The sequence below is a fragment of the Oryzias latipes genome, chromosome 11, assembly GCF_002234675.1.
Source record: "Oryzias latipes chromosome 11, ASM223467v1".
NCBI lineage: Eukaryota > Metazoa > Chordata > Actinopteri > Beloniformes > Adrianichthyidae > Oryzias > Oryzias latipes.
The window spans coordinates 22,371,413-22,398,975 of NC_019869.2; the positions used below are offsets into that span (position 1 = coordinate 22,371,413).

General features: G+C 40.4%; 1 protein-coding gene across 1 annotated transcript; it reads left to right on the forward strand.

Annotated features, from left to right (window-relative positions):
• On the forward strand, positions 1 to 26,675 carry tinagl1 (tubulointerstitial nephritis antigen like 1). Its single transcript, XM_023960150.1, has 12 exons — positions 1 to 145; positions 2,198 to 2,505; positions 4,401 to 4,467; positions 10,364 to 10,456; positions 10,558 to 10,672; positions 15,348 to 15,474; positions 15,628 to 15,778; positions 15,857 to 16,043; positions 17,611 to 17,656; positions 19,713 to 19,836; positions 22,689 to 22,734; positions 23,528 to 26,675. Exons 2-12 carry the CDS (start codon positions 2,205 to 2,207, stop codon positions 23,693 to 23,695), a joined length of 1,425 nt encoding a protein of 474 aa, XP_023815918.1. The 5' UTR covers positions 1 to 145; positions 2,198 to 2,204; the 3' UTR covers positions 23,696 to 26,675.
• The last annotated feature ends 888 nt before the right edge of the window (positions 26,676 to 27,563 follow it).

Here is a 27,563-nt window from a genome sequence, read left to right on the forward strand (position 1 = left end):
ACGGCAGACACTGGCATAGCAGATCCTGCATAAAGGAACAGAGAGAAGGGACTTTATAGACCAACTCCACACCTGCGACTCCCATCCTCAGCAACAGAAAACAGCTTTTGGTTGGATTACTACATCAGGATTTCTCCTGTTTGAGGTAAAAACAGCACGTTTGCTGACTTTTCAACAGCTCTTTCATAGCAGGTGCAGCGAGAACATGAATGTGGCTCAGAGTGTGAACATCTGTCAGAAATACTAGAGACAACTTCTATCATCTCTGGCGAGAACACCGCAGGCCAACCCCTGTACACTTCTGAAGTCTTTGTCTCCAACATGACTTTGAATACATAAAAGCCAAGTTTAAACTGTTACGAAATATTTACCTTTGGGGTGTGAGGTCGCATTTTTTTTTAAAAGTTTCCTGAGTCTCTCCTGTTGTGGTGTGAGCCTCGGCCAGACAATTTAGGTATTAATGCTGCTCAAGAACTGAATTGGTCTTAAAAGAAGAAAACAGTAAAGGATTGTTTGACATGGAGGGAATCAAGGTTATACAAAATACATTATCAAGTGGGAGGTGCTGTGTTAAAGTTCAGCAGTGAGGAGCCGGCAGACAGGGGACATGTGAGCAGGAGTTAAAGGTGGTCTCAGCTTGGAATTCTTTTTTCTTTTTCTTTCAATCTAATGTGAAGCTGTCTCTGAAATTGTTGCTGATTTCATTTTCTGTTGCCCCGAAGCGTTAGGATAACATTGAGGAAGCAATCTGCTATTATTACCTTGTTTACTCACCAAAAGTAGATACTTTAGGGAATTGCTCCTTTGTGGGATCAATATATTCTATTCTATTCTATTCTATTCTATTCTATTCTATTCTATTCTATTCTATTCTATTCTATTCTATTCTATTCTATTCTATTCTATTCTATTCTAAAATCCAATGAAGATATGTAAAATACCTGTAAACGTGAGGACCTCTATGCATGTTGCTCCAGAAAGTGATCAACTTGTCGGCTCCAGCTGTCCCCAACCCTGCTGTGGCAAAATACAATTATTTAAATAATTATCTAAGCAAGTTCAAACCTTCCTTTTATCTGTCAGTCATCTTTGACAAAATGAGTTAAGTGAGAATTTTTTTGTTATATATGGAGTCACATTGAACTACTGTGCCTCTACATCAAAATTGAGCACATATGTTTCAGCAAATTGAACAAATGTGGTTCAGTTTAGTTCCTTGCTCTGCTGTAAAGATATTGGATCAGCCCTGACAGATTGACCTGAAGGCATCAGGAGTTAACTTAGCAGCCTGCTGAGGTTTTTTTTATTGTGGCTTAGTCTGCCACAACAAAACACTTGTGTAAAGGACGGGACCTGCCCATCCCACATCGCCACGGCCTTTTATGTGTGTTCATTTCAGCTGAAGGTGTAGTCACGCAAAGATCAGACGTCTTTCGGGAGCCTCACACGATGTCCTTTTGTGAGCAGAGTTCTGATTGGATAAATAATGATCCTATTTATGTAAGCAGCTGGTCGGCCTCTACCCTCAGTTGGGAACTCAATCATTCAGAAACCTTAACCCTCTCGAGGGCACAACTACCCACATGCACACAAACGTGTGTACGCATCTCCTTTGTCTTTTGGCTGCACCCATTGAAGGTTGCCACAGTCAATCACTCACCTCCATCTAACTGTATCTTTTGCACCTTTCTTATGTAACACCAACCTCCTTCACCACATCCATGAACCTCCTTGCTGGTCTTCCTCTTTCCTGGTAGCTCCAGACTTAGCATCCTTCTAACAACACGATCTCTACCTGGCTTCCCTGCATTTAACTCTCATTTATCTAAGTATGTGTCTGTATACACATATAAATAGCAAAAAATATCAAATTACAATGGAAAACTCTTAATGTATTATAAATAATGTCTATAATGAGACGGGACCTAAAAGTTTTTAGTTTTTATCTCAGTGACAGTCTGGCACTGAGGGGTCATTTCCCATATACTTCTATTTCTACTATTTAGCTGCTGTTTGTCTTGGCTGCTTGAAAGGAACATTGATAGAAATAGTGGACATTTTTCAAGAATGACATGTTCGGACCATTAGCTCCCAGCTCTGCTTGAGCCTCCTTTTTAGTGTGTGTGCACATGCACATGTATTGTAGTACAGGAAGTGCCTTGTTATTTTTTTTAATCGAGCCAACTTCCACTCACAGATTTACCATGAAGCTCCTCTTGACCATCACTGCGCTGCTCCTGCTGGTAGGAGAAAGCACTTCAGAGCGAATCCTATCCAGAAGAACCAAGAGGGAGCTTGCCGGGCCTCTACATGTTGGGGGCATCAGGGACCCGTTTGGTTCGTACTGCCAAAGGAGAGGAGGCTGCTGTCCTGGTAGAGATGATCAGTGCACTGTGCCCTACCTGGACACCATCTGTTACTGTGACTTGTTCTGCAACCGCACGGTCTCTGACTGCTGTCCGGACTTTTGGGGCCACTGTCTGGGCATTCAACCCCCTTTTATTGGTATGTTGATTTTATATGATCCTGTTTGTATTGAGAACAAACAACACCATGTGTGTTTTTTTTTATTTTGGATTTTTTTTCTGTCTTTCAGGTAAAATAAGTATCCACGATAGTATTTATTGATAGATGGTACATTAACTGAGCATGCAAATGAAAAAGATTACCCAGAAACACTGGCTGGCTGTTGGAGAGAAGGCATTCTCCAGTTTTTGTGGTCTCCAAGTAAAGTATTTGCTATGGAATAAGTGAAGCTAGACTTTCCTTTGAAGCAATGACTTTTTGTCAAAAAGTAAATTATTCTCTGCATGTTATACATTGATATGAGATTAACCTGTGTGCTGCAAATTTGTACATTGGAGTAAATGTAATTTTTTTAAACAAACAATTAATTTCTTGTCCCATTTAAGATTTTAAAATGTTTTATTCACTTTTTTAGTAGAGCTTTAAGAGTTAAAAAATCCCCATGAAAGCTAAAATGTCTCCTTCCTTCAGCCTTGAAAGGGTTATTCACCTTATTTAAGATGGAGGCAAAACCTTAGCAGTTCAGTCAGGCGAGAAACTTTAAGGGTTTGAAGTAGTAAAAATATTTAACCAGTTTATTTTTTACTATATCACATTTAATTTGCCTCTACCAAGTTCCCCAATTGATCAAATGACTGTTGATATAGACCAATGAAAGAAATTTGGTGATGAGAAATGAGATCTGGTGTTGGAGCAACACGTGTGATTCCTTTTTGAGTAGTCAAAGGAACTTTTACCCTGTCAGATCCCCTTAAAAATCTCCATATGGTTTCAATATATAAAACATTCACAAATTAGTGGTAATTTTAAAATATGTTAGCTGGAGTGCAACAAAAATAAAATAGTTGTTGCAAAGCTTCTCGGTGCTGATGAGCTGTAGAACCTGTAAGCAGGAAACAGCAAGTTTCTTATTAATCAGGGAAGGATGGGGGTGGAATGACGGACCTGCACAGGTTACTACAGAGGAATTTGTGCTATGTGGGGAATGGGACAGACGGTGCAGAGGAGAGGGGACCATGCAGGTTTAAGGGCAAAGCTGTGAAGTGTGACACACATGCCCAGTCTGGACCAAAGTCACGTCACATGAGGGGATGAAGGACTATCTTGGTCGAGAAACATATTATTAAAAAACATTCTCGACAGATGTGTAACATGTTGGATGTTAACATTCATGGATGACAGATTTAAAACAAGCAGCTCGATAATAAATCACACATTTTGCTCTTGGCCTCTCGCCAATTGAGAGTAAATTATCAATCAGTTAATTCCTGAAATTCCACATGGAAGTGACCCTGACACCGCAGTCCACTGTAAATCACATGATCGATAAACCTCCTCGTTAACCTGTCACCTAGTTAAGTCGTCACCAAGGCAGGGTTCAAAATTCAGTTTAGCAGGAATTCAAACGCTGTCACATAATTCACATCATGGTTTTGGTTGAATATTAGATTGATAGTTCATTTACAGCTCAAAAAAAAAACATTTCTGAAGTTTAATCATTTATGTAACAATGTAGTGTTTCCATCTTTTCTATTCCTGCTATTAAGTGTAAGCTGGTTTTAAGAATGACGAGAGCCCAGGAAGCTTGGGAAGGGAGGAAAGAAACTAACACCACATTCCTACACCGGATTACTGGGGCTCAGAGCCCCTAAGACATCGCATAATCTGTGTACACATATGTGTACACACAATTGTATCCGGCCAGCTAACGCACATGCATTAGTGAGGGGTTTGATAGTACTATTATGTTTAAATACAGTCTATGCAAAAGTCTGTAACTTGTGTCTCGTATGCTTGGATTAGAGGATCACTTGTGTTTAGGCCTATCAAAAGCTGGTCTGTTAAACCCCCCACCTCTTTTCTCTTCTTCTTAGGTGTCTGCCAAAGAAATGGGAACAAATTCTACACAGGACAAACATACAAGGAGAATTGCAATTTATGGTATGTATGTGTGCATTTTTCTTAAGTTCTGCCTTAACCACAAAAATCATGAATTTCCACTTAATTAATTCCAAGTGTAAAGCTTTACATTGTTCCATGTGGGCTTTGGATTTACAAACGTTTCACACAAAATTAGTGGTTTTGTCTTTCATTTGATTTTTTCTCGATAGGTCAGACTTTCTGTTCTATTTAGACCTAGCTCAATAGCCAATTCACAATTTTATGACATTTTTAATTGGCTTTTGTTAAGTCCTGCATGTACACATCTGTAGGTAGAGTAAACTTTAACTATTTTAACCCAAATGAAAGCTGTGCACATTGACATAAGCAGTTACTTTTTGGAGAAAATGGTGAACACACTATATAGTGCAATAGTGAGTACTAGTGAAGGAATTGTCACAAGGAGCCGGTTTAGCTCGTGCTGGTTTCCGGCGCCTTCTGTCCGTGCAACCAGGGTTCGACTCCGGGCTGCTCCCTGTTCCCTTCTCCACCTCCGTGCCGGTTCCATACTGGTTGGAGAAGGTTGCGTCAGGAAGGGCATCCGGCGTACAACATTGCCAAGTTTACCATGCGACTTGTTCGCTGTGGCGACCCCTGATGGGAGAAGCCGAAAGAGGAAGAAGAAGTGAAGGAATTGTCACTGGTATTTCCTTTATAAAGGCCCAACTGTCAGGTTTCTCATTTGCGCTTTAAAAAAATCTCCTCCCATGCTCATAAATCTCTTATAACTTTTATCTTTTGCTTGTTTTGTTTTTCTATCAGTTGTGGGAATCTTTGCCTTAATCTCCTTACAGTTGATTTACTTTACCCATTGTATCTCAAGGACAGATTTAGCAAATAAAAAAAGCTCTTCACTCAAGGACCTGGCTGGAAATGCAGTCAAGATGATCGAAATGAAATATTTTGTATAAAGTCTAAATGACCCCAACATGGCTAAAATTAGTCAGTAGTACAGGAAGAGGGGTTAAATTCCTCACTTGTTTAAAGTCATGTTCTCAGGGCCATCTAACGGAGAAACATCACAACTATAATGTATTTGTTTAGATACAACCAAAATGTACAGTAACTCAATACATGTTTGAAACTGTTTATTTTGATAATTTTTGGGTAGGAAGCCATGCAAACTTTAATATGTGAATTATTTGCTTAAAGAATTGCTTAATTTACACTTTTTATGCCATTTTAAACAGTACAATAAAATAAAAACCCTGGAGCTAGCAAAATTAGTAAAGGACAAACGTCTTTGGAAAGTTTCTTTGCCAAGGGGAAAACGCCCAGCCAGGAGACAGAAGAGGAGCCTTCGACTTCCCAAAAAAAAAAAAAGCTACATTTAATAGACAGTACTTCTTTTTTGTACCATGAGTGTGGGAAAGGGAGAGGATGATGACACCTGTGCGATGTACAATGTCATGCGTGTCAAAACAAAAGCTCAGGGTTCGTCTTGTCACGTCTCTGTTCCTATCTTACCAAAGCGTTGCAACAATAATCATCCTCCCCTTTTTTAAAGACCGGTAAGTAAAAACGTTGTGTGATGTCATACCGATCCAATGACTTGACAAGTTTGGGGACCACTGTTTTAGACCACAAATGGTTACTTAGAAAAATAATTTGGAAAAATCATGCCTGCAAGTGTATAAAGCTGTTCATTTAGTCAGCAATGCGTGTTTAGGTCGAACGAGACATTAGCTGTCCTATGGGAAATTCCATTATACGTTAGCATCAAGCTGGCAGACGTTGACTTTACTGCTGTTACTGTTAAAATGATTCTGTAGATTTATCCGAGTATATTAGTAATGCATGCATAATCCATGAACCTTCTGATTGCATTTTGTAAACTGTCTAGCAGTTTTACAGTTGTACACCGTGATTGTTTCAAAGCTTGATCTCTACACAAAATCTCACAAGAGTAGCTTAAGGTCACCGGAAAAGGACAGGCATGAAAGATCGATCCCTATTTTTGTTAATCGATTATTGATTGATTATGCTTGGATCAATTCAGATTGATAAATCAATTTTATCAACCCAGTGTTTTTCTGAAGAACTGCAGCATTTCTGTGAAGTTGGTGTAGAGTTTCTTTCCTTTGAACTTTTTTTTTTCTTTTTGCACGTTTTTTTTTTACAACTAAGGGGTTTAGTATAGTTGGGATCTCAGATATAAATTGATATTTTGAAAGGGTTTAAGTACTTTATACTCAAATAAGTGAATTTTCCATCATTTAAAAATGTCAATAATTCGTTAAAAAAATGTAGCCCGTGGTGCTCCATGTTATGAGAAAAACAGCACTTACATGATAAGTCTCCTCCTTTCACCATCAAACAAAAGACTCTTATTCACACACACCCTCGCACGTGGTTGCTGAAGCAATACACATGGGCACGTAAATTCTTGCACCATGAGTTTGGCACAGAGAAACACAAACATCTCCCTTTTCCTATTACACTCTATGTTCCTTAATTTGCTCTTCAGCCATTTTTCTAGCACTGCTGGGGGGAGAACACAGCTCCAACAAGCACCCCTCTACCCCCATCTCACTCCAAAACACTTTTTTGGCAGCCACTGCCTGTTCTAATCAGTTCCTAGGTTATTTTTGACAGAAAAGGGAAGTCTTGGTCATGTCAGCTAAACACAATACTTCCACAGATCTTTCTGGCTGACGTGAAGCGTCCGTGTGCAATTCCTGAAATGTGGCACTTCCTGCTTGCAATGAGGTGCCAAGTCTGTAAATGTTATCGACAACAGGCCCGGCCTGTCTGTTCCTACATCAAAGTAGATACCAGCTAATGCCAGCTTGGACCGTCAAACTTGTCCTAGATGCTGCAAAGACAAACAAAGTTATGCTTGAGTGGTTTAGGATGCCGAGGCAGCACATCGTATGTTATCCAGCTCTGTTCCTAATCAATCAATCAATCAATCAATCAATCAATCAATCAACCAATCAACCAATCAACCAATCAATCAATCAATCAATCAATCAATCAATCAATCAATCAATCAATCAACCAACCAACCAACCAACCAACCAACCAATCAATCAATCAATCAATCAATCAGTCAATCAGTCAATCAATCAATCAATCAATCAATCAATCAATCAATCAATCAATCAATCAATCAATCAATCAATCAATCAATCTTTATAAAGCACTTTTCTTATAAAAGGATAACACAAAGTGCTTTACAGGAAAACAAACTAAATAATATAAAAAGAAGCATGAAAATTAAAATAAACAAGCACAAAAATTGAAAGAAAAAAAAATAGGGCTCCCCTCCACATACCTACACACAACTTCCCACTCCTTTCACACCTCCCACCCCCTAAACGATGGGGAAAGACCATAAGAAATAGGTGGAGCACGAAAGCAAGATGTTGGAGACGCTAATACAGTTTTTCTCAGTCGCTTTAGTACAATTCTCAGATCAGAATGAAATTCCCAAAACTATTTGTTCAATCTTCACATCATGATGTCACTTGTGCACATCATATAAGCAGTTTCTCACTTCTTTGAACAAGTTGCAATTGCTTTGGTACATCCATGCAAATGATTATGTACAATTCTCTGCTCTTTGCTACATTATCAATTGTTTATGTCATGTTGATCAAAATGTATTATATAGTTCACTGTGCAATAGCCTTACTCCTCAAAACACCTAGTCATTAGTTCATCGTATAAGTCATTAACTGCAAAATGGTTGACCAAGTTGTCATAATGTGACAAACATATTTCACTGCATTGCAAGAGAGGATATTTGCTGTGATGTGGATGAGAATTTGTGGCCTAACATACAGGAACGACAAGAGGTGTAGGAAGACCACACCAATTCCTACTGCACTGCCTGTACTGTTGGACAGAATATTGTCCTATCTTTTTTTCCCTTTGTGTTACTGTTTGCAGTGGGTTTTTTTCTATGTTGGTATGGCATGGTCTGTCAACAAATTACAATATGAACAATAAAACTGTAAATGTGAATCTTGTCCGGTCTCTTGTAATCAAACAAAAAAGCTGTAACTTACATTTTACAATAATTGTCATCAAAACTTTAGCCATAGTTTACATCAGAACCTCCCTCTAAAGTACACAGTTATATTGACAACATGACTAAGTCATTTGACTGTCTTGTTCGTAGACAATGACACAAGGACTTGACATTCTGATGGCACTGACATGTTCAATGACATAAAGACTTAGTTTTGAGAGATGAACTAAAGATTTTGAGCAAGTTACAGGCTTTTGCAAGAAATCCATAGTGTTTTGCTGTTTGTACAAATTGTTTTGAGAAATGCGCACACGTATTTGCAAACTTCAATTCTGATCTGAGAATTGTACTTAAGCGACTGAGAAAAACTTTTATTTGGACCCCCTCCTCTGTAAATATAGCTGCATAGCCAGCCAGATGCTGCATCACAGCCGGGGACCGGCCGTACCTCAGCAAGGCGGCGATGCACTTCCCCATCTAGAGCTGCAGCGGCTGAACAGCAGCCGACACAGAGGGAGAGGATCCAGCTGAGGAAGCACCGGAAATAAAAATAAAAATGAGAATGAAAAAAGGAAAGATACTGAGAAAAGCAATAAACAATAAAACATTGGAATAAGGTGAATTAAAATAATGCATTAAAAATCTAGTGTAAATTCATTAAACAAAATAAAATGGATAAATAAATAGATAGATAGATAGATAGATAGATAGATAGATAGATAGATAGATAGATAGATAGATAGATAGATAGATAGATAGATAGATAGATAGATAGATAGATAGATAGATAAATAAATAAAAGTCTTTTCTTAAAAACAAGTTTGCTCTCTGCAGCCCCTTAGGTCCTCTGGCAGACTATTCAATAAACGAGGGCCATAGTGCAAAAAAGATGCCTCTCCATAAGTTTTGGTTTTCACTGCTGGAATGGTTAAAAGGGTCCGCCAGGGTTCATCTTTGATTAAAAGATTTGATAAATAAGAATGCACAAGACCGTTAAGACACTTAAAAACTGCTAAAAGTATCTTAAAATCAATCCTGAAACATATGGGGAGCCAGTGCAAGTAGACCAGGGAGATGTTTACTTGGAGATGTCTAGGAGGCCTGACCCAGTTTGTTAAATCTGGTCTCCTACTTGTCATTGCAACACATCTTTTATTTTCAGTTACACTCCATCTCCATAAATTTGTCAAAAAAAGTATGTCCCAGTGTGTCCCAAACCTACAAGTAAATATGTGGGGGTTTTTGACCTCACAGTCCCCCATGTCATTCCTGTGTTGCATCTAGAGGAAGGAAGAGGCAATAAATCATTACAGGTTACCTCTAATTCTAATAATAAGCAAAGTCTACAGAGGACCGAGCAAACCCAAAGTGATACTAAACATGGTAGGAGGAGTATTTTTGTGTCAAGAAGGTGTTTTTAAAGCATAGATATGTATCTGAAAATAAAATCATCAAGATTTGGGTTGTTATAGTTTTTATGGGTGATGCTCCAATGTAAATAAAATATAACCAAATACCATATTTATTTAGGAAATCATGCAAAAGTGTATAAAGTGTTGTCATGGTTGCTTTTCCTCGCTACTGGTACACATGTGCAGCCTCCTTTTATTCTAGAATGAGTCATCAGAATGTAAATTATTCCTAAGCACGACCAAAATAAACATCCCTTTAGTCATATAAAACATCTTGCTATCTTTTGACCAAACATGGATCAGTGATCTGCTGCTAAATGCTCTTTTTCTCAGTTTTGTTTTTTTCCACTCCTATAAAGTGCTGGAATTCCTTTAGAAAATTTATTTCTGTTTTGAGAATTGTGACAAATCTGGTGCAGTCTTTTTCCCCCCGCTATGCTTCCGCCTATGATTTAGCTACAACTGTACAGCAGGTCAACAGCCTCCTCTATCTGTTCTCCTCTTGTAGCACATGTGGTTCCTCGGGACACTGGGAGTGTGAGAAGAATGCTTGTCTGATCGAGGCCGACATCATCCATGCAGTCAATAGAGGAAACTATGGGTAAGAGACAAACATAGCACACAAGCATTCATGCAGACAGTGCCAGTTGGATCTTTGCGTTCATGCTCCAGAGCATTCATGTGTGTTTCATACCTTTTTAGGTGGAAGGCAGCAAACTACAGTCAGTTTTTTGGCATGTCTTTGGATGAAGGCATCCGTTACCGCCTGGGAACACAGAGACCCTCAAGGACTGTCATGAACATGAACGAGATTCAGGTATGATCTGATAGACAAACAGATAGACTTATTGATTGATCAAATGATTGATTAAGTGGAAGAATGGGTGCATGGATTGATTGATTGATTGTTTGGTTGATTGATCAGTGTGTTGATAGCTTTGTAGGAGGGTCAATAGATTGATCAGTCTGTACATAGATGAAAGGATGGATGAACATGAGGGTGAATTGATTGATTGGCAGGTTGGTAAGTGGGTTGATAGATTAATTGATACATAGTTAAATGAATGGATGAATGGCTGGGTGGCTGCACTGTGGAACAGTGGTTAGCACTCTTGCCTCACAGCAAGAATGCCCCCCGTTCAAGTCCTGGCCGGGGAACCTGAAACAGAACATCAACGGGGGACCTTTCCGTGTGGAGTTTGCATGTTCTCCCCATGCATGCGTGGGTTCTCTTTTGGACGGCTTCCTCCCACCATCCAAAAACATGCTTCATAGGTCAATTGGCAACTCTAAATTGTCCATAGGTGTGAGTGTGAAAGTAAATGGGTGCGTGATTGTGGCCCTGCGAAAGACTGGCAACCTGTCCAGGATGTCCCCTGTCTTTGCCCACAAGTGGCCAGGATAGGCTCTGGCAGCGCTGTGACCCTGAAAGGGATAAAACGGAAGATGAATGAATGACTGGGTGGATTGTTTGGTAAGTAGGTAGATATAATAATTGAACAGTAAATAGGTTGATGGCGGAATGGATGGTTGGATTGATTGTTTGCTTGTTTTGTTGATGGGTGGGGTGGTACAGGGGTTGATAAAGTAATTAATTAATGGAAAGATGAATGAATGAATGAGTGGTTGGACTGCTTGGTTGATTGGTACGTAATTTGTGGGTTGATAGATCAATTAATCCATGGATAGATGGATGAATGAATGGGTGGATTGGCTGGTTGATTGGTAGATTCGAAGTTGGGTCTATAGATAAATTTATGCACAGATAGATGGATGAATAGGTGGGTGTATTGATCCATTGGCTGTTTGGTTGTAGATGGGTAGGTTGGTAGATTGGTACATGGGTCAATAGATTAACTGATGCGTAGTTAGATGGATGGATTGATCCATAGATGGATTCTCAATAAAAAATGAAAAATGAAAGGATGGATGGATAGATGGATGGGTGGATGCATGAATCCAATTTCACAGTTTATAAGCATTTCTGTGGCTTAACAAACTTGAGAGCTGTCCATCCATCCATCTTCCTCCCCTTATCCGAGACCGGGTCGCGGGGGCAGCAGTCTAAGCGCTTCCCTCGCCCCGGCCACTTCCTCCAGCTCCTTCGGGGGGGTGGTGGTGGTGGGCGGCAGAGGCGTTCCCAGGCCAGCCGGGAGACGTAGTCTCTCCTGTGTGTCCTGCATCTTCTCCGGGGCCTCCAGCTATCGAATAACATTGCTGAAATATTCATCTTTACAAATACAGAGCTCTATCTAAGGTAGACAAACTCTGAATGTGAATTAACATCTGCCTGGTCAGATTTTCTTAGTTTTGGTTCTTTATCTTCTGCAAATGACAGGAAATAAACACCGACATAAGTGTTTTTGTGTAAGAGGGCAAAACAACCGACTCTTTTCATGCATCAAGCTGGTGAATGAGACATCAACTATTGTATGGTCTGGTAGTTCTACTCTTTGTATTTTTTGAAAGCTCTAACAGTTGTTTTGTGACTCGAGTAAATGGTTCAATAACTAGTTTTGAGATTTCTTAACTGCAGCATAAACTTAATTCAGTAAATTATGGTCCCATTAAAAAAAAAAAAAAAAAGACAATTGAGCAGCGTATTTCTCTAGGCGTGGCTGCCTAGTTGTGGTCTTGGATAGTCAGTCATTTTTACGCATTGCTCATCACCATTAAGCTAAATAACAGAGATAACAGAGGCCGAAGAAGCAAAACTATTTTTACCGTCATTATTATGCACATCGTAGGTTAAATTTGAGGCGGGAAAAGTTGGAATGGAGAGGATTAAGTGATGGAAGCAGGAAGTTTTAGTGACAGGTGTGAGTGTGGGAAAAAAGTGAAGCTTTTAGAACTGAGCTGTGACTTTCCGCTCCTTCATGCTTCCCATGAAACAGAGATGAGGGAAATGCTGTTTTGAAAAGCGGCAAAACATTTTCCACTTAATTATGGAGGATCGGGAGAGTCTGTACAGAAGCTCGGCCTGCTCTGATTTGCTCAGCCTCTGTTTACATTCTACCCAGACAGATTACATAAGATGGAACCAAAACATCAGATGAGCGAGATGAGGGCCGGGATGGTGGCTGGCTGGAGAATAAAGAGCTTGTGCTGCAGCCTACACCTCCCCCACTGTACCCGGCATCAATCCCTCCCCACCCAGAAACTCCTTTTTCCGCAATCAGCATGTTCGTACCTGTGTTGCTAATATGGCTGCAGCCCATTAGGAAATGCACCCTTCCGCCCTCCAGCAGTCTCCGTCTTGTTTGATTCTATGAGAGTTTATCACCGACTCTCATGCACTCAAACACACACGAGGCTGTTGCGCCTGTAGCGCCACAACTCTGTCCTCACAACAGGTGTTGCTGGACTTTGACCCTCCACAAGCACAAATCGCAGACTGCCGGCACATTCCTCGGATTTGATCAGGTTTTTGTCCACGTTTGTAATGCTCTTCCTTAACCAATGCGAAGCGTCTCCAATCAAAGCCAAGGCGTGTGTGAGTCTCAGGAGCACATTAATAGATGAAGCTCATATGTCTGCAAGCAAAGGCCTGTAAACTGGCTAAAAACATGCATTAGAGTTTACACTGATGGAACAAAGAGGATTTGGATCAAAGGTTCCCATCTGACCTTTGAATAAACACTCCAAATTGTTAAGGAAGAATTATTTTCTACTGACGTCTGACTGGGAAATGTAATCTACTGGTTTTCAGAGACGGACATAGTCTGAATTTCATGTTGGAAAGTACACGTGGATGAGGGTAATCTTTATCCCAAGCAGGTGTCAAGAATTTATTCCTAAAGTGTCTAATGTTTTGCAGAGTGGTACAGTCTTTTATTTAATTTGAAATGTCACATGTGTGCTTGTTTATATCTGTGAAAAATCCATGGCTAAGGAACGGGAAATGGGATAACTTATGACATATTGTAATTTGTTCACTGGTAAAACTATGAATCTAACCAAGTATTACTTCTAATTAAGTCTGCTTCTGATCAAGTCTGCGGACACACTTGGCATGTGACAAAGTTCAAGAACACACTAAATGCTTTTAGCATATGGTGTCACTGGACAAGCAGGGAGGGGCTTCTTCTTCTTTTTTCTACTAGCGGATGTCCGCCATCTGTAGTTGGAAGCGGATTGGTGGGAAATGTCAAAGCGGAGCAAATCTTGCAAATCGTTTTTTCTTTCACAGCTTTATTCCGATAAAGAGTTGGTTTCATAGAATTCCATCCGCCCAAACTGGAAATTATTAATTCCAACTACTGTGTGTTAAAGAAGGTGTCCTTTATTCGTCACAACCAAATCCGAGTCCCTGATTGGTCAAAATTTGACCGAGTTTAGCTTTGAATGCACGTTAAATGGCCACATCTTTAGTACATAGAACCCAAAAACGGTCATAAAAACTTGCATGACTATACCACTGTTCCAATGTACATGGTAAGATTTAGGGAGACGTTTTTGTAAGGGATCTCAACAGACCAAATAAGGAGGGTAACTGCAGACTATCAAAAAGTTGTGATTTGTACACTAATATTTCTTGACCAATGAAGCCTTTGAGTAGCTCATGTTTATGATAACGCTGATTTTTTTCTCACACTTTAATACATACAGTACTGCCCAAAAGTTTGGACACACCTTCCCATTGATTTGGGGCCTTCTTTAATTTGCTCTGTTAAAAATTGCAAACAACTAAAATGATTTATCTCCATTTAGCTAATTTACAACTAAAAATCTAAGTGTAAACACCTTTTATTTTATTATTTTTTGGTTCATCTACTAAAGATGTTTCTTAAAAAAAGAAACAATCTTTCAAATGACTGTATTGCACAAAAGGAAAAAAATGCACGGTGGCGCAGTGGCTAGCGCTCTTGCCTCACAGCAAGAAGGCCTCCGGTTCAAGTCCCAGCTGGGGGACATGAAAAAAAAAACCAACATCAACGGGGGACCTTTCTGTGTGGAGTTTGCATGTTCTCCCCGTGTATGCGTGGGTTCTCTCCGGGAGCTCCGGCTTCCTCCCACCGTCCAAAAACATGCTTCATAGGTTAATTGGCAACTCTAAATTGTCCCTAGGTGTGAGAGTGAAGTGAGAGTGTGTGTTTGTGGACATTCTACCCTGCGACAGACTGGCGACCTGTCCAGGTTGTCCCCTGCCTTCGCCCACAAGTGGCCGGGATAGGTTCCGGCAGCCCCGTGACCTCGAAAGGGAAAAACAGTCAAGAAAATGAATGAAAAAATGCTATAATTTTCTGACCACATGTCATGTGATCCCATGTCACATACATGCAAATAAAAGAGCAGACCACTTATAAAGATAATTTAAGGGAGTTTGAACACAACTTTAAAAAGCTTGCTGAAAAATGATTTAAATGCAACCGAGTCCGAAACGGATCGCACAAGTTCGGATTCAATGATGTAAGACTTGATTTAGACAAAAGTTGACTCTACAGTCCAGAGAGATGAAAATAAAAAAGTTTTAATTTGGTTGTCTTTTGTAGATGAAGATGGATCCTCAGAATGATCATCTGCCGCGCTACTTCAACTCATCAGAGAAGTGGCCCAACAAGATTCATGAACCTCTGGATCAGGGCAACTGTGCTGCTTCGTGGGCCTTCTCAACTGCAGGTGAGGCTTCACATGCTGATGCAGCTAAATGCCCCAAATATCAGATAACTTTACTGCAATAAAGAAGAGCAGCATGAGGAAAAAACAAAGAAGCAAAAAAAAGACTGCACTGTTGATCTCATTTTCCCTGCAAACGTTTTGTTTTATTGACAGCCGTAGCATCAGACCGAATCTCTATCCAGTCAATGGGGCACATGACCCCTCAGCTGTCCCCCCAAAATCTCATCTCCTGCGATACACGGAACCAAGGAGGCTGTGCTGGAGGACGTATAGACGGAGCCTGGTGGTATCTCCGCCGGCGCGGGTTAGCAACACTCTGAGTAAACACCACGGTGTAGAGATACAAACCTGAGGGTTTCGTGTGTTTTCCTCAATCCAACAGGGTTGTAACAGAGAACTGTTACCCGTATCAGCCTCCACAGCAGGCGCCCGCAGAGGTGGGTCGCTGCATGATGCAGAGCCGCGCAGTTGGCCGGGGAAAGCGGCAGGCAACTCAGCGCTGCCCCAACACATACAACTACCACAATGACATCTACCAGTCCACACCGCCGTACAAGCTGTCCTCCAATGTAAGCACCCCCCCTCAAAAAAAAAAGAAAACCACCAGAAAACCCCCCGCATGCATGCACAGACACGAAGCACGGAGGACTTCACAAACATTTCCTGACAGGAATTCTTGTTTCCACAGTTCTGCACGGCAGTCGAGCATTAAAACAGTACTAAACCGTGCACCCTTAAGTCTTCCAGTAACAATGACGCTTTTGCAACACACATACACTCATCTGTTGTTTTTTCTGCACAGGTTTACTAACTTTCTTTTAAAAAAGGATGAAGAACCAGCATTAGTTTACAGCAGGGCAAGAGAAGCCTTTCATCCTCTTCAGCTGCCTGTTTCGTTGATGTTAAGTTGACTTTTGAATGGATTTTTTTAAATAAAACTCAAAATACTAAAAGTGAAAACCAAATGAGGGATGACAATAAATAATTAACCTTTATTTCTAATATGATGTGATACTAAAAGAAAAAAGTGCATATTAGACAATAAGACTCTTTTCTTTTTCAATGTCTGTCCTTTGTCAGAGCTCAAATCTCGACCTGAAATCAGATTTGTGCATTTGGTCCAACATTGCCATAAGTCCATCTCATTGATTTTTGGTAAACTAAATAGAATCCATCAATGAAGACTACGTCTAAAACTACGTAAAAATATTTGACAAGAACCCCCGTGGTGTTCACAGTGGTCAAGCAGGGACGGGCTTCTTCCTCTTTTTCCTTTTCTACTGTTTGCTGGCACATGTCCAGTTGGAAGAGGCTTGGTACGAAATTTCAAAGCGGTGCAAATTTGCTAGCGCCCTTGCAATGGGAGGTATGAATTACCATCATGTCAGGAGAGTGGCCTTAGTTTATCTTCATAAAAGACAAATGCAAATGTCATCAGCACCATGTTCACCAGATAAACCAAATCCATGGCCACGCGATTTGTATGTAGAGGCCGAAAACTGTTGTAAAAGCTTGCGTAGCTATGAGAGCTTTGAACGCAGACGCCAGAGAGGCGCATTTACGCACGCTTACACACATTTACACAGACGTGTTATTGAAAGAGGCTGCTTGAACGCACATTGCTGAGTGCGGTGTCAAATGTAGCTTGAAGAAGAGGGTTTCTTCACTTGTCAGTGATGAACACGTTTGGTGATGATCACGTTTATCATCAGCTTTATAAGCTTGACTTGAAAATGGTGACTCCAAAGTGGTGCCCCTCTCATCTGCCTCACGATGACACCCCTAATCTTTTTGTTAAATACAACATTGGGGTTCAAAAGTCACCCATAATGCCTCCAGACGTCAGCTTGAAACTAAAGCCTACTTGTAATTTCCTTGTCCAGCGTCCGTTCGGACTAAGTGACAGCTGAAGCATTGCAATATCATTGGATCATTGGATTTATGACTTCTCCATTGGCCTGTAGGGTCAACAAAGCAGGCATTAGGAGCAGCAGGCCTTGCTCAACTCAATTGTGTTATCTGGCGTTTAACATCTGGGAGATGATATTCAATCCTCTGTTTTCAGTCATGTGTAATGATCTGTACACTGGTCTCCCTTTCTTTTGCCTGAGTTATTACCTCTGCTTTCTGTTTCAGGAAAAGGAAATTATGAAAGAGATCATGGAGAATGGCCCTGTTCAAGGTAAAGGGATGTCTAAATGTGTGTTTGTGTGTGTCTTCACCTTAAATTTGCTTCACAATAAAACTTTAATGGCATCAGATCCTCCTTAAAAGACTTTTATTAAGAAGAATAAAACTCTCAACAGTCCTTTGAAGACCCGCAAATCTGAAGATTTACTCACGATGTCATGTTTTTACCAAATGGTTGTGTCTTGCCTCTCATCCCCCGTCTCCTTATCACAAAATATAAAAGTTTATGTCATAGCGGTCGAAAGTTTTTTGACTGACCACCCCAACCGTCTAGCATCCAACTAGAGTCAGTTTCTTTTTAAAAAGGTCTATCTTATGTATATGTTAGCAAATCTTTTTTAAAACAAGGAGAAAAACACTTTGCTTTTGAGGCAGGTTTGAAAACAAAAGCAACCAGAACTTGGTCAGTTCACTGGGGAACCCCTGAGGCAGCCATGGGGCCACCATGGTCGAGTGGTTGACCTCTGATTGGAAGATTGCATGTTATGTTCCCACCTTGCCTTTGTCAAAGTGTCCTTGGGCAAGACACAAAACCCCACATTGCTTCTGGTGGTTACAGGTTGGCACCAGTGTTAAATAGGGGAGCTGCCATCAGTGTGTGAATGGGGCTGTGACTGTAAAGTGCTTTGGGACCTCTAAAATGTTAGAAAAGCGCTGTATATGTATTTGCCAGAGTAATTTCTTACACAATCAAGTTACATCTGCATTAACTTCTTGGCATGCAAGTTTGAAAAGTTTGTGGAGCTATGCAGTTCACCAAGTAACCACTAGGTGGTTTGTTTCAAAACAAATACTGTCCCTATTAACTGCAATTTAAAACTTCTCAACAGAAATTCTCATACTTTGGTTTCAACCACTTCTTTTTTATCTTTACTTTAGCTTCATGACCAGTTAAGAATAGTTTAGATCAGAATTGCATGTTCATCTGACTGCCATGTAAACACCCAACAGTGAGCTCTGTGAAGGGTCTTAGTAGGCTTGTTTTAACAACTGATGTGTTTGCCCAATTTCATGAAAGGAAGGAGTTCAATGACCTCCTTTCCAGTCAAAATAGGGATGACCAAGAAGCCTAAAAACTGGCTTAATGGGGTTCTTACCCAATTGAAATTGATGGACTAGACAAAATACAGTCTTTACAGTGTATGGTTAGCTAACTCTTTTAAATGGAAAACAACAGTCTTAGTCATGATAAATACAGTCCCAAAGTTCTCCCTCACAACTCACCAACCTGTTTTCAAAAAGCCTTGTGGTTTGATTTAATGTCCAGTCTACAACTCTGGCAATTATTTTGAATGGATCTCATTTTCTTTGTCTAACTTTGTAATAAAAGTTGGACAAAAGAGGGGACGTGGACTTCTGATTTGATTTTGATTTATTTAGTTTTGAAAATCAAACCAAAAGCCTGTGTCCCCTCTTTTGTCCAACTCTTATCATGGGCTTTTGATGCACTGAATTCTCAGCTCTAGAAAAAGATATCGTCTTCAGGTCTTTTGGACTACTTCCTTATTTTAAGAGAGGCAGTAGTTTATACGGCAGATTGCCTGGAACAAAACAAACACAATTCAAATCAGTGGTCAACATTACTGGTAAGACTGGTGACTTTTCTGTGATGTACCCCTGCCTTCACCCAATAGTTGGTGGGATAGGCTCCAGCAACCCCATGGCCACTAAAGGGATTAAACAGATTTGAAAGATTGATGGACTTTGTTGATAAACTAAAGACAGAACAAGAATAATTTCAAGACCTTTGGTTAGGTATAGGAAAAAAACATTACTGACTGGTCTTAAGATTGGGTTTGGCTGTACGTGTTAATAAAAACTAAGAGGGAAATTCAAATCACAATGGTGATGATCAATTTTTTTTTTTTTCATTCATTCATCTTTACCGTTTATTCCCTTTCGGGGTCACGGGGTTGCCGGAGCCTATCCCGGCCACTTGGGCGTAGGCAAGGGATGCCCTGGACTGGTCGCCAGTCTGTCGCAGGGTCATCAATTTTTGACATCACATATTTGTAAAAGTAAATCTATTCGCTTGTTTGTCCTTGCAGCCATTATGGAGGTCCACGAGGACTTCTTTGTCTACAAGAATGGGATTTACAAACACACCGACGTCAGCTCGACCAAACCGCCACAATACCGCAAACATGGCACGCACTCAGTCAGGATTACTGGGTAAGTTCCCAATTAACAGCAACAGCTCATGTCAAGGGGTCTTGTTCTGACCTCCTGGGATCAAAAACTCCTCAACAAAACAAAATGTGTCCATTGTCACTGTGCTGACCTGCTCGATAATGTTTTAGGATTAGAAAATATGCACAAGAAAAGCAAAGCAGCAGCTTTTTTGAGCAGCCATGGCACGATTTAAGTCCACACGTGTTCTGAGTGAGCTTTCCCAGACTGTTGCTTTGGGAAACACACCTTTGCTCCACTCCTTTATCTGTCTCAGACAGTGGCCCCCTCCTCCTTTCAGTAACCGCAAATATGTAGGCGTGTAGACGGCTCACACACCTGGAAGTGCCCACCCCCATCCTTTCTCCCATTTCCTTCCCAGCCTTTACTGCTTTTTAAAAAAAAATCTTCTCTTGCCATGTTGTGTCTCCTCTGCCTTCTGCCCTTTATCAGACCATCTGCCTCTCTGGCGGTTCTCCTTCCCCTCTTTTACTCCTCTTCAAATCCAATTATCCTATTGTTACAGTTTGCAGCAACATCAGTCGCATAGGTCATTTTTTGATGTTGATCCAAGTGTTGTCTGGAGGACACCAAGCGACCATAAAAAGCTCTGACGTGTAACGTTTCTTTATCAGAAGTACTTGAGGTGGTTCCTCTTTCTGGTCCATGCCGCTGGTAAAGACACAGGAATGTCTCGACAGTGATTTGTTGCTCCTCACAAGTCTCCCTTTTCAAATGAAAGTTGAGGGCTGGGCTGAGACGGGGATGAGTGGCCATTTGGCCATCATTCAGTCACCTCTTCTTGACCCGGACAACTGTTTCAGGGGTGGAAGAACTAAATTTAACAAAAAAAAAGACCTCAGCTTCTGCAGCAGCTTCTTTGCTCTGGGTGGTCTTTTCCACCAAATTCTTCTTTGCATTCTACCTTCAAACTGGTAATGCAGGATTCTGTTCTTCAGGACCAACTAGACTTTAACCCCTTCATACCTGAATTTATTTCCAATTACATGAAAAATACTCTTCTGTGTTAAAATAATTTGAGCCCTGAATTTAATGATACGATTGAAATTAAGGACATATGGAAATTAAGCTGATGTTTTGTCTTTTTTGAAGATCTTCTAAATCCACATTTTAGAGTCCAGTTGCTTCAAGAACATAGTATGGCAACAACATCACCTTGACGACTGAGTTTTCATAGACATGCCAACATTTGCGAATTTGCTATCCTAAATAATTTGTTTCAAAATTGCTCTATTTTTCAAAAACGAAGATGTAAACCTAAAGTTTCTCTGTGCCCCGCCTAACCATGTTTGGAAGTTGCCCTAACATGGCTTTAGAGTAGGGAGGCCAAAATACTGAGAAAAAATACCCAAACTGTTAAACTGAATCATTGTGCTGCAATCTAGTATGTTTACGTTAAAAGTGTCAAACACGTGTTGTGCTATATTTAAGAAGGATTCATTAGTTAATGTTTTATTACATTTGATCACGCTTAGTATGAGCCAACTGAAAGGGTTTTTATTCATTTGTACATGCTTATTAACCAAGCATTTTAACAAGTTTTTCATTTTTTGTTGTTGTTTTTGTGATACACAAATCCTATAACGATTCAAAACTAAACTGTAACCTCCCCCCCCAAAAAAACCAACTAGGTTTGAACCGAATGATAGGGAAAGTAAATCGTTGCATCCCTATTTGGCGGACAAGAGAAGAGCTTCAACCTGCTCATCCTGGACATCGGTGTGTTTACATAGACCAAATCCCAAAACTCTGCTCTCCTTTAAGCCCACTGCCTGGGAAAGTTTGTGGAAAGAGCATTGAGGTCCACTGTAGTGGAAAGCGCTTTGTCTGGGGTGCTGATCCCCTCTACACCGGACAGAAAGCGGGATCAATTTTCCGGAGAAGAGGTCAGGAATGGGATGAGGGGTGTGAGGGGTGTTTGGGTGAGGCAGGCCGGGGAGGGGGGCACGGTGACACGCTTGAACATTGTCCTGAGGTGCCTTATATGCTATCAGCAGTGGTCAGAGTCAGGTCGATGCCGTCAGGTAGAATCGTGTGGAGGTGGACGAGTACCGTCACTCAGAACACAAATCCTGTTTTTTTTTTTTCTAGTCTATTTTCAGGCTCCTCTTTGTTTGTAGCCGTTTTCCAAGTGTCTGCTTTTTGTCTGTGTGACATTTGACATCATACGGTGAGACGCTGAACCCACTCCACTCCCTGGTGGAGGGCTGGTTGTGTTGGCAGGCAGCTCAGCTGGCAGACAGATCACCCAGCGTATTTTCCCAACATTCTTTTCCATGACAAAAAGACAACAAGCCAGTGGGCACAGAGAGCCTCCTGGGAAATAAAAGTCACGAAATGGAGAAACAGGATGGGAATTGGCTTCAGGAGAACATTTTAGTGCTGGTGTGTGTCTGTTGGACTTGGGTTTGAGTGTGTGTGTGTGGGATGGGGGGACAGGACCAGTGAAAGATGGAGATTTTTGAGTCGTCGCCAAGTTTCCCAAAACCAGGCATGAAAACCAACAATAATGTTCAAATTTAGCGTTTGTGTGTTTACGAAAGTCTCATCCGCCGTCGTGTTCACTTCCTGGTAACCTATCCTCTCCTTCCTGTTTCTTGTTTGGAGGGGAGAACTGGCAGAGGGAGAGGGAATTCCTTTGCTATTGGAATGATGTAGGAGTGCCAAAACATGTTTCCAGCCATAAATAAATCATTCCAGAGTGCTGTAAACAAAAAATAAGAAATCCGGTTTCAACTTTTCAAATCTCTTCATGGAAGCAGGCCCTCTTTTATGTAAATATAGATGCTGTTTCTTTTTTTTTCTTAACATAGTCTTCTCTGTTTTGTTTACAGGTGGGGTGAAGACAAAGATTATGATGGGACACCAAGAAAGTATTGGGTATGTTTTTTTTAACGTTTTTCCCAAACGCTTGTCTAGTGGAGTTGTTGCTATATTAAAAATAAAAATGTTTAAGAAATTCAGAATGAAACTGTTAAATTATAAATATTAATTATAAATATTAATTATTAATATTAAGGTAAATATTTTGGGGATTTTAAATACAGATAAAAAAAGAGATGCCATTATAGTTATTTAATGTAAAATTAATGATTTAAAAAAAACTTTTATTAGTTAATTGTACCTCTTCATCTTCCATTTAGCATTTTTGAAATTAAGAAACCATTTCGTTTTTTTGTTTTAACATTATTTAACAATATTCATTTCTTTTTAAAGTCTCTCTGCAATCATCTTTTGGTCTTTCAAAGATTATGCTGTTTTAACCAAAATCTAGGGTATAGTTTCTGTAGAGCGGCAGAAGTTTATTAGAAACTGACCTCTGAGTTGTGGGCATTGGTGTGAGAAACCCCATCCCCTCTTCCTCTCGCCTTCCTGAGAGCTCGGAGCAGGGAACTTGTGGCCCGCCCAGCGTTTTTTCTACGTCACAAAAATGATCTTTTTCAAGCTGCTTTGTTTTATCTGCTTCTGATTCACAACAATTTTGAATAAATTAAAACTCAGAAATGCAATTTTAAGCTTAAATTTTCTTTATATGTGTCTGCCATCATCATCATCAAAAAAAGCAACCTCCCAAAACAACCTTTTTAAAACACCAAATACATGATTTTCCAACAGAGTGGGTTTTTATAAGAAACATTTATTTTCTTTCTACTTGATTCATTTTCATTTTCAGATCGCTGCCAACTCCTGGGGGAAGAACTGGGGAGAAAATGGTTTCTTCCGCATTGCTCGTGGGGCAAATGAGTGCGAGATTGAGGCATTCGTGATTGGCGTGTGGGGCAGGATCTCATTGGAGGACATGCACAACCACCACCACCACCACCGCCGCAGACACATCTGAAGAAGTTGTTGAGAGCCCGCCGCGATCTTTGCTTTAGCCTGAACTTTTGTTGGATGTTTTTACCTCCGAAGATGAGAGGCAAGAGTCCCACTGCATCCCTTGGAACGCAAAATCCACCCGATTCTTCTCCTTTTCATGCCTTTCTTCTCTTTGGGGACGTTTGCAGCTCCTGTTTTCCTTCCTCATTTGTCCCGCAGCAAAAACATGAAGCTAAAGTGGTTTTGCCCTCTGATCAGGCAGCTCAGGTAAAGACTACTCCAAAGACCAAACATCCCAGAATCCTCAGACAAATATCCATTGGAACAAACTTAGAAATGAGATCACTGAAGCCTAATCTGATCCTTTTATTATTTAGTTTCTAAATCTATAATCCAGAAACCCTAAACCAGAGTCACAAGAAAATCTATGAAAAAGATTATCAGACATCAGTCCCTTTCAGAGAAGACACACCCTCCACCCGGCGTAACCTGATAATCCATCATAGATGAGCGTACTGACGTTCACCCGTCAGCCTCACAAAGGCAGAGCCTCACGTGTCCCTCGGCCTTCAGAGGACACTTGAACAGAGTTTTCTTTCTCACACATTCCTGTAAAAAAAAAACGTAGAGCAGACACTGGAAACACAAGAGGGTTTTGCTGCGGGACACAACATTACACCGAGAATCCAAGTCACCAAACTCCTCCCCCGTTTGGTCTGTTATCCAAAGATCAAGCATCAGACTCAGAAAGCCTCTCCGCATTCCAGTGTTTTTTTTTTTAAATCTCAGATGCGTTCAGGGGCTTTGAATATAAAAGAAGCTCATCGCTGCAGAAACCGTCTTAATGTCTTCAGCTGTTACAGTTTTCAGCTTGGGGCAACATTTTTGTGCAATTATGCTCAAAAATACACTTTACAACTTGTTGGCTATTTAAAAAAAACCTTCAAAACACAAATATCCCCCCGTTTACCTTTTTTTTGTAACCTAAAATCAGAAGCTGTGTAGTGCTGCTAAACTCTGTCTGTGCCACAATGTTGGTCTTTGTGCATTTAATGGAGCCACTTGTTTTTTTTTGTAGCTAACACTTCTTACTGTATATAAGGTTGTGCGTTGTTTGGAGCCATCGTTTCAGACGTTTGGTGGATTTGTCTGCTACAGTGTTGCAGCGCTTTCAGATGTCTTGTTTTTTTCGCTGTGTTATCGCAGGTTTCCTGTGATTACATCTTCACCTGCTTTCACTGGGACTTCAAAAGAATTCTTTTCTCTGACATCTTGTGATCTTTAAGTTCTCCCCCTTAAGGCATGACTAAGCAGAAACCGTAGAAGAGATAGGAAGGATTGGAGGCAAATCTGAGAAGATGAGCAGAGTGCTGCAGAAAAAGGGGGATTACTAGTAGTGGCTGCTTTATTCGTCTCGTGCAATGCACTGATTCTTCACCACTATAACGTGGTCAAAAGATTTGCAGTCATTGGCTGTGCTCATTGAGCGAGTCCTCATGGCGAGACAATCAATTTGTATGCTACGTTCCCACTGGGCTTGGAAAACCGCATTCAAGCAACCACTTTCAGGGAAAAGTCTATGTAAAGGTGCATTTCAGGTTTCCTTATGACTCATGAAGTCCATTTTTGGACTCTACATACTTAATGCATATGTTGAACGTGCATTGACATTTAAACCAATTGACCTTCGACCAATCAGGGATTTGGTATTGACAAATGGGTGGCGTCCTTTTCAAAACTTGGAAGTACGAACTGTTTGAAAATTGATCACAAAGAAGAAATGAATACTTGCAGTTTGTGTCCGGCCGGAATTCTATGACACCAAGTCTTTCGTATGTCGGAATAGAGCAGTGACAGAAAAAGCCTGGAGCAAGCCTCACGAGATTTGAACCACTTTGACATTTTGCACCACGCCTCTTCCCTCTGTTGGTACAGTACAGACCACCTTCCACCTTCCCATTCATTCAAATGAATGGGAAGGTGTGTCCAAACTTTTGCTCTGTACTGTACATGCGCTAGTATAACATAGCGACACTGTATGCCACAAACACGTTCAGGAATCCCCGTTTAGCATGTTCTTGAACTTGCATCACATGTGTGTATGTACCATCACACCGGACTTGGAAAAAGGGCATTCTAGCGACCACTTCAGACAAAAAGTCGATGTAAACGCGTAAATCCGCGTTTGAAACTGTAGCATACACTGGTCGCTATGCACATTTTTAAGTCTGCTTTTGGTCTCTACGTATAAAACACACGCACACTGAAGGCGCGTCAAAAGTATCAAGCTCTGGTTTTGCGCAGTGATAGTCCCATGTGATCATCGTGTGCTACAAGTGCATCAAATGCCCGGTGTGAACGTAGCATCGGAGTAAAAGAAGACAAAAAAATCAGCAAAAATGTCTAATTCTACTTACTCTGACAGTGAAAACGTTGCACTGCAATCTTAGCAGGTTGGTGAACATAGAATGCTGGGAAATCCCTCAAAGGGGAGAAGAGGAAATTGACCAAAGCCGGACCTTTTAGCTTTCACCTGAAAAGTCTTTGATCTTAACGCTTTCATGAGATGAGCGCAACCAGGGGTCACCTCAGTTCAGTTTGACGTTTGCACCTTGAAAATATATCAAACCTGTCAAAAATAAAACTGTAATCTCTTTAATCCAAGAAAAGCATGAAGTTTGAGCTTCGTTTATTCTTCTCAAAATACTGTATACGGTATTTAGTGTCACTAATAAGAATGATTTCAAACTTTATTTTGAAAAATAAAAGTTTCTCAGCTACACAACCTTGCCTCCAGCAGACACTCTGTCGTCATGTGTTTAGTGGGGAAATGAACCGCTGCATTTACTTGTGTAAAGTTTTTATTTATGACGAGCTGTGTAAATTGTAAAACTTTGTGTTTTTCCTGGTTGTTTTTCTTGTACGTTTTTATCTCTGTCATGTTCACAAAATGCAATACCACATTAGTGTTGACTTCTAGTAAAAATCTCTTCAAAACCAAATTTTGTGTCATGGTGGTGCCAAATATTAGCTCGACGTATTTACACATAATCTGGGAGGGGGGATGCCTGCCAATGCCAGGAGGGAGCGGGGGCAGGATGAACTCCGTTTTTATTAGGTTTTGCCTTGTCAGCGTTCCCCTCCATCCCAGAGAGACTAATTCCTCTGGACATTAGTCTGTAAAGGAGCCAGAGACTACAGTGCACGGCAGACTGTAAATGCTCTTTCATGCTAAAAGAAAAATCACTAATGTAAATGAAATTAGATCTTTTAATCAGATGTTTCATCTTACGTATTCTAAAACAGAGGGTTTAAATAATTTATTGGTAATAAGAAAGAATGGCAAAAAGTGCTTTTCATTCAATTGGACCAATATAATACAAAAGAAAGAACTCATTTTTCAACTAAATGAATCATAAAGTGTTTTTAAACTCTTAAATGGATTTTCTAAACATTGTTTATGTCAGTGATGTTTTAAAAAGGAAAAAATGTGACTGTGGGCAAATTTCCAAGCTAAGAGAATGAAACTAAATCTCCCATTAAATTAAGTTTAAATGCAAACACATGTTGAGCTGAGCTTAAATCTACTTTGATTCCGATGAAAAATACCTTTTTAATTAACAATTTTATTCTTAGTAAATCACTTAGTCTTGGTCCTCTTTTAACATTGTCAGTGACATTAAAAAATGAATTATTTTTTTTAAATAAATGTCTCTCATCGCTGTCGCTCAGTTTCACGGGTTCTTGAACATTATACCACCAGGGGCTGCCTCTGGCTGCTGTTTAGAGCCCTAATCCACTTCCTGAACTCCACAACAGTAAAAAACAAACAAAAAAAAACTTTAATATCTGGTACAACTGGCAACAATTTAATCTTTGAAATGAGAATG

Coding starts and splice junctions, on each gene's coding strand:
- tinagl1 (XM_023960150.1), top strand. CDS start 2,205: ATGAAGCTCCTCTTGACCATCACTGCGCTGCTCCTGCTGGTAGGAGAA. Junction 2,506..4,400: donor CATTCAACCCCCTTTTATTG/GTATGTTGATTT, acceptor TCTTCTTCTTAG/GTGTCTGCCAAAGAAATGGG. Junction 10,457..10,557: donor GTCAATAGAGGAAACTATGG/GTAAGAGACAAA, acceptor ATACCTTTTTAG/GTGGAAGGCAGCAAACTACA.